We start from the raw sequence: 15,421 nt of genomic DNA, 5'->3' as shown, positions 1-15,421 counted from the left end.
TTTAACCACCCTATTCAAGGCAATACATATTCGACAGAACAAGCAAACAAACCAATTCCCGATCCTTTCTTACCAGCTCCTCCAGACTGTCAAATCGAGCTAGATGGGCCTCCCGTTCCATGCAGAAGGTATGGCCGAATGTCCAATTACTCGTGTTTTCAGAAAAATAAAAACATTTACTCCCAAATCCAACCCAGTCTCTTGGGCAAACAGCATAGGTAGTTTTGGATGAGAACTGTTCTTCCTTTGCTAGAATTTGGACAACAAAATGAATTATAACATGAATTGGCATAGCCTACTAAGCTTAGCTGTGAGGTGTGAATTTGACTGTAGTTTTCCTAACTGATCTGTGGAAATCCTCTCTTTAGCATGATGGTCCTTTATCTAAAAGCATCCCAGCTAGGGCCTGTGCCCCCAATTTCTCTGGGTGCTCACTGAAAATAGGGCTCCCAGGAAGTGAATTTCTATATCATCACTTTTTGTGCTTTACGATTGTTCACTGCAGTAAGGGTTGTTAGAGCAACAAGCACTCTGTATGGACACCGACTTTGACAGTCAGACTGATAATTGAGGTAACAGGAGGACTATTGGGAAGGTAGTATACACAGTGTGGACATGTTGCACTAAGGGATTGTTCATATCTTGGAATATATTGCTAGCTTGTTAGAGATCACAGTCTGCCATAGCCTAGCACCTTTCTCTTTAAGCTCAACAATATGGAACTCCCTTCCCCCTCCAACAGAACTTCCTGCTCTCTACCTGGCCTTGTCTAGAGGATGTCCCTGGGCCTGGAGGACTGAAAGCTGTCTCTAAAACCAGATGCTTGATTTATCTTTAGCTTGACCCTTGATACAGATCCCTGCTAAGAAGATTTATGCTAGGAGTTCTGCTATAGGACCCTACTGCCACATACCAAGCCTTGTAATAGTAGCATGCCATTTAATACAAATTAGGGTTTGTTCCCAGGTTCCCCAATCCTATATATTCCTTATACTCTGGAATAAAGTTGAGCTGATTCACCTAAGTCTGTCTCCTGGAGGCCTCCCTTCATCCATGCTCATGGGCTGCATACAAAGCTTTCTGTCACCCCTTCTCTGTCTTTCCCCTCTCAACCTGATGGCCAACAGGCTGAGAGGGAAAGAGGCCACCCCACAGATGGTGACAGTACAAGACTTTTAACACTATTCTGAAGAGTGTGGTACTAAAATTCTTTAATTGATCATTTCAAAAAACTTTCATTGAATACTTTCAAAATACAGTTGAACATGGTAACTAAAACCATGGGTAATGGTGGGAGATGCTGGATCTTCCTGGCCATATTACTCTTCTCTGTCCTCACACTTCCTTTGGGTATTGTGCTGTGGATATTGCTCTGTATAAAAAAAAAAAAATGCTGATTGGCCAGTAGCCAGGCAGGAAGTATAGGCGGAACAAGCAGAGTGGAGAATTTGGGGAAGTGGAAGGCTGAGACAGGGAGACGCTGTCAGCCGCCACGATGAGAAGCAGATGTTAAGATATCGGTAAACCACGAGCCACGTGGCAACTTATAGATTAATAGAAATGGGTTGATTTAAGATATAAGAACAGTTAGCAAGAAGCCTGCCACGGCCATACAGTTTGTAAGCAATATAAGTTTCTGTGTGTTTACTCCGTTGGGTCTGAGCAGCTGTGGGACTGGTGGGTGAAAGAGATTTGTCCTGACCGTGGGCCAGGCAGGACTGGAGAAAACTCCAGCTACAGTATTGTTCTCCTTATTCTCCACCTTGAATAGTTTCCCCAAGTAGACATATGTCTCCTGCATCTCTCTAGAGCTTGCTGAATGCCATCTTCCCAGGGATGCTGAGCCTGGCCTCCTGTGCACACCACAGCCTGTGCTGTTCCTTCACTGCTTCTTCCTGCTAGACCCCAAGTTCCCAGAGAACAGGAATTTCCAGTGAGTTTTCTCCCCAGCCCTTCCCACAGTGCCTGGCTCACAGTGGTCAGTAAGTCTAAGTGACAATGTGGATGTGGAGAGAATGCTGCAGAATCTGGAGATGAGTCACTCACCTGACAGTGTAACAGTCAGTGCAATTACAGCTGCAGTGAGGACAGCGATCACTGCATAGCAGCCGTAGAGCTTTGCAGGGGACTCAGGGGAGATGATCCTGAGACAATGTACTTGGAGCTTTTTACCTGAAAATATGAATATGAGAGTATCAATCTCAGGAAACTTTTAAAGAAAAAGATAAATTTGCCCAGATTCATCTATAGATTTGGCTTGTACTCCCCTGTTGCAAACGCCCTTCACAGAAAGTCTTGGTCTATAAACAATACTTATTGCTCACAGAAGACTAGAAGAAAGGAAACAGAATTGTTGCCATGGAGTCTTCCAGTTATTGAACCAAGAGCCAATGAAGGAGCAAGAAACAGAAAGAGTGAAGAACAGGATGAAAAAGAATCAACAACAAAAACCACCCATTGTTCTAGTTCCATAAGAATAGACTGTCTAGGACTGAGGGATCAACAAGAGACTGGAGAGATGGCTGAGAGGTTAAGAACAGTTGTTACTCTTCTAGAGGACCCAGGTTTGGCTCCCAGCTCCTACATGCAGCAGCTCATGACTGCCTGTGTATCTCCTGCTCCAGTCAAAGAGACAGACATGTTGGTACACTTGTGCATTTCCAGTGTTAAAGAGGCAGAAGCTGGAGAGTCAGGAGTACAAGGCCAGCTTTGACTACATAAGGAGGTTGAGGCCAACCTGGACTACATAAGGATCAGTTTCAAAGAACCTAGTAAGTAAATAAATTAATAAACACACACATAAATTTAATGGAACATATTGACATAATTAATGGGTGAAATATGGGAGCATTTTAACAAGTTTGTCAAAATCGTGTGGAAAAAAATTATTAGTCCAAAGTAACAAAAACTCTCAGCAAGTTAGGAATTGAAGGAACTCTTCCCAACACATTTATGGATATAGGGCATTTCAAAGAAATAAATAAGGCATTTATTTATTGTATTCATTTTAAACTTATTTTTACTTTATTTTTATTTTATGCATATGCCTGCATATATGTCTGTGTTGCAGAATATTTGTACACCGTGAAGATGTGTCTTTGCTAAGGGACATTCTGATTGGTTTAATAAAGAGCTGAATGGCCAATAGCTATTTAGGAGAAATAGGCAGAATTTCTGAGGAGAGAAAGGAAAAGGAGAAGAAATCAAGGTGCCAACAAGACGCTGAGAGAGTTGGACATACAGAACGAAAGAAAGGTAAAAAGCTACAAGGCAAAACATAGATTAATAGAAATGGGTAAACTTAAGTAAAAAGAGCTAGTTAAAAACAAGTCTAAACTAATGCCAAGCTTTCACAATTAATAAGAAGACTCTATGTCATTATTTGGGAGCTGGAGGAACGAAGAAAGACTCATTACATGTCTGAGCATGGTGTGCATGCTTGATCTACAAGGAGACCAGAAAAGGGTGTTGGAACTGGAATTACAGACAGTTGTGAAGGTACTAGGAGCTAAACCTGGGTCCTCTATAAGAGCAGCCAATGATTTTAAGCATGTACCATCTCTCTCCAGGACAAGATAACTTTCAAATTGCATGAAAATGCAAAAGAAGTAGTCTAGTTGAGCAGTTTAGAAAAAAAGAAGCCAAATTTGCAGAAATGACACCACCTAATCACAGAGTGACAGAAACAAAGACATAAAAAGTACGGTTTTGGCAAAAGTATAGATGCATAAATCAAAAGAACGGACAAAAAACAAAACAATTTGAGAAACAAGTCAAACACGTGGGCCTGACATTTAACTGAGTTGGACATATTTGGGGAGATGAGGTTTGATGGGGGAATGTCTTTCTGTATGCTGCGAATAGGTGTTGCTCTGATTGGTTGATAAGTAAAGCCGTTTGTCCTATGGCAAGGCAGCTTAGAGGTAGGCGGGAAATTCAAAGAGCGAGCCAAGAAGAAGGCACAGAGAGATGCCAGCAAGCGCCCAAGGAGCAACACGTGAGGCAGGTAAAGCCACGGAACAAGTGACGATAGATACATAGATTAATAGTTATGGGCTAATTTAAGATATAGAGCTAGCTAGTTAAAAGCTTGAGCCATGGCCATGCAGTTATAATTAATATAACCCTTTGTGTGTTTACTTGAGGCCGCAAGTGGAAGAGATTTGTCCCCGACCTCCGGCAGGCTGGGAAACAGGAAAACTTCCGGCAACAGAGGTTGCTGCATGCCATCATCTCAGGAGGCTGATCTTTGTGCACACTGAATGCTGTTCCACTCTTGCTTCTTCCTGCGTGCGCCTTCTGCCTATATGCTGAGACAATCCATATCCACTGCTTAAAGTTCACTTCTCCTACCTCCTATAAAATGTTATCCAAGCATGAAGCTTAGGACTATAAAACTATCTGAGGAAAAGAGAAAAGAAAAATCTCTGTGAACTAGTCTTGAATAGAAATGTCTCAGGTATAATACCAATATACTTATCGACCTTATAGAAAATGGAACACTTGAATTTGGGCCTAATTAAGAAAACCTCTTCTCTGAGTCCTGCAAAGGGAATTTGAAAAACAATTTTTTGCAAGACATAGATAAAAAAAGAAGTTGTATCCCAAGAGTTCTGAGAATTCATTGGTTTAAAAAAGAGAGAGAGAGAAAGAATAAAAATGAGTCAAATACTTGAACACTGGCTAACAATGATCATGCATTAAATATGTTCAGTGTTACCAGGTTTGAGAAAAGACAGTTGAAAACATCATCAGTTTGTTAAAATGAGAATACACTTACTATATGCCCTGGGCCCTGCTATCTACATATTCCCACAAGAGAAATGAAAACCCATGTTTCCACTAAAAAATAAAATCTACATGTGAATATTGACAGTAACTCTGGAGATTCTTATTTAAAAAAAATCAAATTTTTTTTTTTAAAACTCAAACCTTGCAACAAGCCAAATATCCTCCAACTTTGACAATGTAAATCAGTATTACTGAGCAGTGTGGGTAGGACATTCAAAAGGAAAAACTGGAGCATCTGCTTGCCCCTGACCATCTCTCACACTGTCCAAATGTTTCTTAGGCTTAGGTCATCAACAGTTCTAGAGCAGTGAGCTACAAAAACAGCTGTCCTGAGCCTATCTTGAGAATCTGATCACAGAGTTATGGGGTTTTTGTTTGTTTGTTTTCTTTTTTCTTTTCTTTTTTTTTTTATAGCTCCATCTGTCACTAAATTGTTTCTGCTTGAGCTAATCTAATCCACAAGTTTTCCCATTGGCTTTTCTTAATCTTCTGCAAAATAAAAGCAGATGTATTATGAGCTGCTTTTATATTTCTGAATCCAGAACTATTTGTGGACCAATGATGCTTGGAACATAAATCTAAGACCAACTATTTGTATTTGACACACAAGTGTCACATGTGGATGACTACCAGACTGTAGGAATCTATGTGAACAGCTTCTGTCAGGTCAGAGGTGGCCATGGTTTGGGAAAAGAGAAAGCGAGTGTCAGGGAAGAATCTGCAATGGGCCTCAGAGGAATTTGGGTGGAGCTATAGGTCTATATTTCACTGTGATGGAGACATTATGAGTATATGTTTTCAAAACTCAGAAATGTACACCAAGTAAATGGACTTTACTGAATATAAACTATACTTAAAAAAAAAAAGTTTCCACTGACTTTAACCACTATATTTGCTCAGTTTCATATATCTCCAAGTCAGAAGAGAGCTTATGCTTAAACTAATAAGAAAGACAATATTTAGGATTACAGGATTATAAGCATTATATAATGACTTTTGGATTTTGACTCATATGAAGTTCATTTTTTTTGTTGTTTATATTAGACAAAAATGTCTTTAGAAACTCAATTATCATGATTTCTATTTTTTTTTATTTCTACTAAGGTGATATCAAAGCATCTTTTAATGTCTCCAATAATGACCCATTTGTTTTACTGGTCTCCTGAAGGTCCATTCATCTATAAGTCCTCATGTTTTCTTCTTTTCTCTTCTATTTTTTAACATTTCAAAACAAAACATTGACTGTAGGGAATTGCAAGGCTATACAAAAATAGAGAAAACAATATGCTAAATTCTCATGTGCTCACTACCCAGCTCCAAAACTTGTCTGCATGTGAGAAATTGATTTTCATCAGCTTTCTGTTCCTTCCATCACCCCCATCCTCAAGATTACTTCTTAAAACATATCAGATGTCTAAACACTTTCAAATTGGAAATGTCTAGGCTTACCTATGATTTCTGAGTTTAACATCGTGCTTAAAACCTCTTCCAAATTCTAACTAAATAATATATACTCCTAGCTAATTCCTCTAACTGATGAGCAGAGTTAGACTTTCAATGTCTGATTAATTTTACTCAACGTGTCACCCAGACCTACCCATGTTATCACAAAAGACATTGTCTCATCCTCTCTTATAGTATGTATCACAATTTTCCCCATTTATTCACTGCAAGATGCAGGTGGGTTCCATGTGCAGGTTACTGTGAATAGTGTTACAAAACACACTCAGATATAAATATCTCTTACCGGGCTTGGGAGAGTAGAAAGGAAGGAGGCAATATTTGCTATAAAGAGATTATCAACTCTAGTATCAAAGCACAGTAAGAAAGTTCACAATAATGTATAGTGTTTCTGAAAATAGCTGAGGGAGTTTCTAATGTAGTCTCCTTAAAGAAACAATAAAAGGGTATGTTAATTGTAAAATGTCAATTTTTAAAAAAAGGAAAGAAAGAAAAGAAAAAAGAAAAAGAACCAAACTGAAGAGTTTGGGATTGTGTTAAAGAACAATACCTGATATGTCTTCTTGAAGAAACTTTAAGCATCTAATCACCCGGGTTCCAACAGGATGCCACACCAGACATTTCTTATATGTTATTAACAGCAAGATTTACTGAGAATTCTCTGTATTTACATCGGTGTAAGGTCTGATACTGTCTTTTTCATTTTGATACATAAATGGTAATTTTTTTCTTCCATTTTTCTCATAGTGTATACATTTGTGTCTCCTTCTAAATTCGAATGCCTCCCACAGCACAGTTAGAACATAACTTTTACATCTTTATTAGGAAGCAATATTAGAAATGATCTCTCAAAAAAAACCAAGAAATGAAATATTGCTGATCTGATTTTTGAGCTTTATTTAGAAAAAAAAAAAAAAAATGCCAGGTGGTGGTGGCTCAAGCCTTTAATCCCAGCACTCAGGAGGCAGAAGTAGGCGGGCAGATCTCTGAGTTTGAGGTCAGCCTGGTCTACAGAGTGAGGTCCAGAACAGCCAGGGCTACACAGAGAAACCCTGTCTTGAAAGAAAAAAAAGTTGCTTCACTCACAGAACCAGTTATGGTTTCAACAGAGTGGAGTTTCGAAATGCCTTCAGTTATACAACAGCTGCCCTTGGGGCGGGAGCTCTGCATTAGCAACAGGTATGTTCCCATTGGGTAAGTATCTGGTTTCAAAAGTCAACCCTGCTGGGGCAAAGGGAGCAGGAGTTATCAGCCAGCTTGGGATATAGTATGAGACTTTCTCAAAGAATCAATCATCAACATCAGACAATAGACAGTAGCAGCAACATCAATAGTTAATATTAATAATAACAGTAATAATTTCAGTTAGAATAATACTCGGTGTAAGTAATAAGCGTTAATATTTGTCATGAATTTTGTATTTTGGTAAATATCAGTCTTGTTTTCTCAAAATCCAATATTCTTTTCCTAAATGAAAAAAATTAAGGTGAAGGAACAGGGAAGAAGGAAAAAGAATGAAATGTAATGAAACACAGACATTTTCAAAATGCAAGAAAACACAATCTTGCTTCCTTTCTGAAAATTGAAGTAAAAAATCCTATTATATTCTCTCTCCATAATTTACAATGAGCTCAAAATGCAAAGGATTTAGTCCTGGGTGGGATCAGCCTCCCACCCCATGCCACCTCCTTGCATTCCTTTTTTCTTTACAGTGGATCTGCAAAACAAAAGCCCCAGCTTCCCAGGCAACTTCTGTCATTATGCACTTTGCAAAGCTATTGTTTGAATTTGCCTTTGCTGTGGGACCTGTAGAGCAGGCATATTCCACAGGGACTTGGTGCAATTCACCGGAGTGTAGTTTACCAGAGCCCAGGGAAAAGAGTGCACTAGCAAGCTAAGTACAAAGAAAAAAAGCCGTGGCGCCGGCTTTTGTAAGGTAATCCACTGTTCATTTCTTTTGTGCGAGAACTATTTAAGTATTATATGCTCCAATGGAATAACTAATGTAACAACCTCTTAGCTAAATTCCTGTCTGCATTCTCTGGTTCTGCAGCGAACCACTGTGACAGGCTTGAGGTTAAGCTCCTCTGCCCTCCCCCGTCCGTCCCCGTTCCTGGCGAAGCACCTCTCCGCTCTTGTAGTTCGGTTCAAATATGCATTAAATACGTACCCTCCTTCAGGCGGTCTGTGGTACTGAGCATGCCCACAGAAGCCTCTGCAGTCTCTGCAGCACCCATCTCGGAGCCTAGACGCTGTTTCAGCCACAGGAAGATAGAAACTTAGCAGCTGAGAGGAAGAAATACCGTGGACGGTTGGCTCCGCCTGTGTGCTGTTGCAGTCGCTCCTCCTTCTGAATTACTAGCCCTTCCGTGTACTACCACACAGTCAGACAGTGATCTTTTGGATAGGTGAGAGCCCGATGTTGCTACAAGTCTGAGTTTTGAGACTATCGCTTAAGAAGGGGCACCAGGGCCAGGTCAGAGGATTCTGTGTGCTAAGGATCCAGAGACTGAATCTCTAAGAGAAAGAGTCCGGACGGAGAGAGCTGAAGTGAACATACTTCTCTGGGAATAAATATTCACCTCTCTGGGAATAAGAGATCGTTTATTCTTTTTTTTTTTTTTTTTTTTTTTTTGGTTTTTCGAGACAGGGTTTCTCTGTGTAGTTTTGCGCCTTTCCTGAGACTCACTTGGTAGCCCAGGCTGGCCTCGAACTCACAGAGATCCGCCTGCCTCTGCCTCCCGAGTGCTGGGATTAAAGGCGTGCGCCACCACCGCCCGGCGAGATCGTTTATTCTGAAGCCAATTATGAGAGACCATGACCCAGGACCATGGATTCAGGCTGTCTCATACAACAGGCTCCAATCTGGAAATGTTTTTGTTGGTGGTGTGGGGACAGAAAGATACCTCCTACTGCCACCCTCAACAGTGAAAGAAATGCCTCTAGAGCAGTGGTTCTCAACCTTTTTAATGCTGCGTCCCTTTAACACAGTTGTTCATGCTGTGGGACTCCCAACTATAAAATTATTTCATTGCTACTGTAATTTTGTTAATGTTATGAATCAGAATGCAAATATTGATATGCAGGATATATGACCCCCGTGAAATGGTCCTGCGACCCCCCAAAGGGGTCACAACCCACAGGTTGAGAATCTCTTCCCTAGATATTCAGGGATCTTTGACTCAGGCCAAACCTAGTTCATAGCTTTGGTGCCAAAAAGAATTTCAGGACCAGACAGTTTATGAAGCAGAGTTGGAGTTTTTCTAAGATTTATTTGTATTATATTTAATTATATGTATGTGAGTATGACTGTCTGTGGGTCTGTGCCTGTGAGTGCAGGTGCCTGCAGGGGTCAGAAGAGGGCGTCAGAGTGCTCCAGGGCTGGAATTGCAGGCTTGAAGAGTTTGGATTTAGAATGCAGATACCCCAGAAATGTAGCAACAGAATAGCATCATCCTCAAGAATAAGAAATTTAGCATTATTTTTATCATTTAGAAACATATGCCAAGGAAAATTGTAAACATCTCAGAAAAATTTTAAAATACTAGAATAAAATATTTGGGTGATGGGTACGGTAGTACATGATGCTGATCCTATAACTGGGGGGGGGGGAGCAGTCTATGACAGGTGGATCTCTATGAGTTCACGTCTAGCCTGGTCTACATAGGGAGCTCCAGGCCAGCCAAGGTTAAGTTAAAAAAATACTAAAAATTTAATATATTAATTATATAAAGTATAATAATATATAATCAATACAGTAGTGTAAAATATTAAATATAAATGTATTATGTATACTATCAAAATATGAGTTAACAGAAATGCAGCCAGAGAGGTTTTGAACTCAGTTATTTGGGGTACACAACTGTCAATGTAGCTGGAGATGAGTGTCACCCAAATTTTCTAATGTCCAAATATATTGCAGGATATTTGTTTACACTGTGTGAAAATGTGTCTGTGTTTTGCCTCACCTGCCTAAGGCACCTGAACAGCCAATAACTAGGCGGGAGAGAATAGTCAGGATTTCTGGGGAGAGAGAGGAATGGTGGGAGCAAGAAAGGAGGAGATGCCAGCGAGACGAGGAGGGAGTTGGACACACAGAATGGTGAAGAGGTAAAAAGCCACGTGGCAGAATGAAGATTGATAGAAATGGGTTAAGTTGTAAGAGCTAGTTGGGAACAAGCCTAAGCTAAAGGTCAGACTTTCATAATTAATAATAAGTCTCTATGTCATTATTGGGAGCTGGTGGTTCCAAAAGGAAGTCTGACAAGAAAGTCCTGTTACACAAGCAGTTATTTCCTTAGACATCAGCACAAGTTTGAGGTACAAAACAAGAATATAAGAGTCTATCTCCTGAGGTTTTAGAGCACAGGAGGTATTACAAGTAACCCGACACCATCTTTTTCTCTAGGCTGAAGGCAATCTTTGATCAGTGTCTTTTTAACTAATGAAGTTGCCTGGTTTTGGTCCTCCTTCATTTCTTCATCTTCAGGAACTCATCATGGGAAGACTCTGTAACCAATTTGAATCTTTAGTCATAATTCTTGACTTTTTGGCTCGGACAAGTCATTTCTCCAACCCTTAGTTATAAGGGCACCACAAGGTAGGTGCCATTGTAATGAGCAAACAGATGATGGAGGAATGGGACACAGAGAAACAGAACGATTCATGTGCTGTGGAAAGAGGCAGATCTGCAGAAGTGAAGACGGCAAGGAACGAGGACTCAAGGGGGTCCAGCCCCTCGATAATCCCCTCCCAGGGTCCGGGAAGAATCTGCAACCAGCTGATAATTAATCTTTGAGGATAGGAAATGAATCTACACACACGAAACTCTTTAGTCCACACACTTTATTCTTCTGAGTCAGTTCTCTCTCTACACAGCTTCTGTTCTGCTCTCATGTCTAGCTCCTTTCTTGCCTGATTTCTCTCTACATTTATCTGCTGTCCCCTCTAAGTTCTATCTTAATTCCCTCATCTTAGTTCCGCCCCATCCAGGTTCTCATCCATCTAGTTCCTTCCCATCTCAGCTCCTCTCCCATCTCCTTCTTTCTCACCTTGTTCTTCCCCATTTGCCTCTTCCTCATCTTCCATCTTGTTCCTCTAGTACTCTCTTCTAGCCCTTCAATCTAGTTCTTCCCCATCTAAGTTCTCTTTTTGCCTCTCTCTCTCCTCCTCTGGTCTCCTTATTCTCTTTGTTCTCCTCAAGTCTCCCCAGGAATCCAGTTATAAAACCAAGCAATAGCAATCCTCTGGCAGAGCAAGGTCACCAGGCTTGAATTCTTACGGGGTCATAAAGGCAAGTAAGAATTTTCCTCAGGTGGTGACCACCAGGCTTTCTTTTACAACCTAAAATGGGAGTGGTAAAAGAGGAGGTCAACTGAGTGCTAATGACCGGTTAGTATGTCAAAAAGGGGATCTGTGTGCTCAGTCTACATTCCGAGAAGTGGTTAGGTAAGAAGTTAGGGGTCTATTAGTAAGGTTGTATAAGAAAGGAGGGTCTCACCCTATAAGAAATAAAGCTATCCGCCTGGCCTAGGAGACAGGTGTTGTTTCATTTGGTCTTGGGTGCCTGATAGACATTTTAGATAAATACACTGTTAGGAGTTCTTGGAAGCATACAAGAAAATCATTTTAGGAACCAGCTTTTACATATACATCTAGGTCCATAGACCTACTGCAGCCAGGGTCTGTGTTGATGTCCGTGGCTCCTGATACCACCGAAGGCCATGCAAACTCCAGGGGTCTGGGCTGCCACCTGGGGCCATATTGGTGTCTGAGGGCCATGCTGCCATAGGAGCCATGCTTATCTGAGTGGCCTGCCCTGCTACTTGGTGCCATGGTGACATCAGGGCCTGAGCTGTTGTTGAGGACCGTGTCTGGGTCTGTGGTCCTACCACAGCCGGAGTCTGTTTTGATGTCCGTGGCCCAAGTTGCCACCAAAAGCCACACAGATGCCCAGGGTCTAGGCTGCAATCTGTGGCCGTGCTGGTGTCTGAGGACTGTGGCACCACCAAAGTCGTGCCTATCACTCAGGGTCATGGTGTCATCCAGGCCAAAGCTGCTGCCAGGGGCCATGTCTGGGTTTGTGATCCTGCTGCAACTGGAGTCTTTATTGCTGTCCATGGTCCATGTTACCACAGTGGGTAATAGGAACCATACGTGTTGAAATCTGAGGGCCATGCTAAGCTGATCCCTTCCTTCATTGGCCCTAGGATAGCTGGCCCTGCACCTTTCTGGATACTACAGTAGGAGTGCTCACCCAGTTCCTCATGGGAGAGCTTGCCCCTACACTTCGAAGAGTGGTCCCACCCCTCACCAAGGGTGTGGGAAAGCTGGCCCTGATGTCGTGGGCATAGAAGAGCTGGCTCTGCTCCCTACCTGAGGGGGGAAGTGGTCCCAGCAGCCCAGACTGACCAGATGAGCTACTACGCTGACTCACATCCTGGGCCTTGAGTTGGCCCACCCTAACTTCTACCCCATCTATGACTTGCTGGATTGCATGAAGAAGGGACTGGTCCTGCTGAGCGATAGCCTCAGGATCTCCATGACTCAGGGTATCAATAGCAGGAAATCTGAAAGGAATTTTTGTGAGGGTCCAGTGACAATGGAGCGCCAGAAGCCTTGAACCAGACCAATGACTCATTGCAATGAACTTTTGCAGGTGTGGCTGATTGGACTAAGGGGTAGAATGCCTGACTTACCACAGCTCCCAATGCCACTAGAACAAATGAAGAGGTGTTGGAGAGATGGGAAAGATGGAGGAGCAAGGTGGGTTTTTGTTGTTGTTCGTTTGCTTTGTTTTGGTTTTAATTCATTTTGGGAAGGTTTTTTTTTTTTTCAGGGGAGGGATGCTGCAGTGGTGAGGGATAGATATGAAGGGACAGGGAGGTGATTGGGATTGGGATGCATGATGTGAAATCCCCAAGGAATCAATAAATAATTGTTATAAAAAGTATAAGTACATAACATCTTAAGACCTTTTTATTTAGGTTTATTTATTCTTATTTTGTATATATGAGTGTTTTTCCTGCATATGTGTATGGGCACCACATGCATGCCTGATGCCTGTGGAGACCAGAAGTGGTGTTGGATGGCCCCAAACTGAGTTGCTGGCAGTTGTGAATTGACACGTGTGTGCTGGGAACAGAACCCTGGTCTACTGCAGGAAACCACAAGTGCTCTTAACCACTGAGATGTCTCTCCAGGCCCGTACAAAAATTTTAGGGGTAATATTGAAGGAGTAGGAGTTAGATATATTTCAAATAGGCAAACAGATAGGAAAAGGAGCCATAACTAAGTAATAAGAAGGTCACCTTCCAAGATGGCAGCTTCTTCCTCATCCTCTTGACCTGATACGAAAGCCTGCAGCTTAAAATAAAGGCCTGGAAGGTTTTTAATCTGGCCAGTAGCATATCCTGTTCTCCATAAACCCACCTAACAACTTCAAATGCTGATCCCTCTCCCTGTCTCACTCTGTCCACCCTTTCCACCTCTCATCTCTCTCTTCCCTCTCTCCTTCTCCCTCTTCTTCTGTCCTTCTTTCTCCCCCTTTCTATTTCTTTCCCTCTCTCCCTTCTCCTTCCTCCCTGATCCCCCTGCCTTCCACTCCACCTCTCTTCCAACCTCCAGATCATAAAATCCTGCTGGAACAGGGTCAGCGTCCATGGCAGCCAGGATGGCGCCATCTGGAGATTGAATTTCCGTTTACTGGTTTGCTTTGTGTTTCGTTTCTCTTCAGAGTTCTGACCTCTGACTTAGAAATGAAACTGTTAACAAAAGCAGACCTTATAAGGTCCCAAGGACTTTCAACCCTCCCCTAGCAGGAGGCCTCTCCCTATAACCCCAGAACTCAGAGCCAGAGATAATAGATCTCTTCCTGCGTCAGAGTGTAGCCTGGTCCAGTGATAATAAGGACAGAGTGTGGCCTGGCCAGGGATGATAAGGACAGAACGTAGCCTGGTGCAGGGATGAGAACAGACTGAACTCTAGCCCAGGGGTAAGGACTGCCGGTCCTCCTCTTATGCCAGGCCTGCAGCAGTTCTGGGAGTCGGGGAGCCCAGGTCAGGCATAGGCAGAGCCAGACTCCTGGCCTGGGTTAGAGAGACACACCACTGGAAGCCCAGAGAGCTTAGGCAGTGAGGCTAGGTTGTGTGGTAAAGTGGACACCAGTGCCTGTCCGTCCTTCCAGACCCACAGAAGTCACAATGCCGGGAATCAGACTGGCTCAGGTTCATAACAGAGTCAATATTTATCCCTACACTGAGCATGTGTGTTTCTCACTATAGGATGTTGACCTTAGGGAAATGGATCGGGAAGGACAGCAAATGTAAAAAGTCTCAGTACTTTCCACTCAGTTTTTCTGTGATGCTGGAACTACTCTTAAATTCTACCTTTTTTTTTTTTTTTTTTTTTTTAAGGCATGAAGGCTTTGTGTGATATCGAAATGGCTGGAATTTTAGGTCTCCAGGCACGTCAGAGGTTCTATTCTTGAGCAGGAGTTTTCCCTTAAAGGGCCTCGACTACCAGTGTAACAAGTTCAGAAGCGAGTGCAGTTTGTCTACCCCGACTCTCAGGAGCTAGAAGAAAGCAATGATGTTAAGAGCCAACTTTAGCCGGGTGGTGGTGGCGGCGGCGGCGGCGGCGGCGGCGGCGCACACCTTTAATCCCAGCACTCGGGAGGCAGAGCCAGGCGGATCTCTGTGAGTTCGAGGCCAGCCTGGTCTACAGAGTGAGTTCCAGGACAGGCTCCAAAGCTACACAGAGAAACCCTGTCATGAAAACAAACAAACAAAGAGCCAACTTTATTCCTTGAAAAATATATTTTACTGTACAATAAATAATTATATCTAATAGCCATATTCACTTATTTGAAACATTGGCGAGTTACCCATTGGCCCATTAAAAATTAGTTTACTTACTACTGATGGGGGGCACATCCATGCCACAGCATATGTCAGAGGTCATGTGGTCACAGGAGCCAGTTCTCTACTGCTTCCTTAGGCTCCTGGGATTGAGGTCAGGTGGTTAGGCTTACGTGGCAAAAGCTTTAAAGCCCTGATGAGCCTTGCCCATCTCTTTTTTAAAAAATAAAATGGTAACTCAGTTATATTTTCTGCCTTGGTTACAGTTTCGGAAGAAAGCTGCCTACTCTTTATTTAATATATGCAAATAT

The 15,421-nt window shown here is 42.3% G+C and overlaps 1 protein-coding gene and 1 long non-coding RNA gene across 4 annotated transcripts in view; one reads left to right on the top strand and one right to left on the bottom strand.

The window, feature by feature from the left end:
- The window catches only part of LOC131907451 (C-type lectin domain family 2 member D11-like), a 32,836-nt gene extending 24,132 nt beyond the window's left edge, over window positions 1–8,704 (bottom strand). The window contains exons 1-3 of one of the 3 annotated variants that reach the window (XR_009378407.1): window positions 8,423–8,699; window positions 2,047–2,172; window positions 74–249 (exon numbers count right to left, since the gene is read on the bottom strand). Coding sequence is in view for 2 of the 3 variants with exons in the window: in XM_059258682.1 (XP_059114665.1) it covers window positions 74–249; window positions 2,047–2,172; window positions 8,423–8,489 (369 nt within the window). In the remaining variant the exon portion in view is untranslated. Of the gene's footprint in view, window positions 1–73; window positions 250–2,046; window positions 2,173–8,422 lie in introns of all 3 variants that reach the window. The other 2 variants (XM_059258682.1, XM_059258684.1) reach the window with 2 other exon arrangements.
- A 1,413-nt stretch (window positions 8,705–10,117) lies between these two features.
- LOC131906138 (uncharacterized) lies at window positions 10,118–14,884 on the top strand. Its single transcript, XR_009378124.1, has 3 exons — window positions 10,118–10,852; window positions 12,911–13,017; window positions 14,667–14,884. It is a non-coding gene; the product is annotated as an uncharacterized LOC131906138 (long non-coding RNA).
- Window positions 14,885–15,421: the final 537 nt, after the last annotated feature.

Source organism: Peromyscus eremicus, chromosome 3 (genome assembly GCF_949786415.1).
Source record: "Peromyscus eremicus chromosome 3, PerEre_H2_v1, whole genome shotgun sequence".
Classification (NCBI taxonomy): Eukaryota; Metazoa; Chordata; class Mammalia; order Rodentia; family Cricetidae; genus Peromyscus; species Peromyscus eremicus.
Note: the sequence above shows the minus strand (reverse complement) of the source record. Positions and strands in the feature narration are given on the sequence as shown.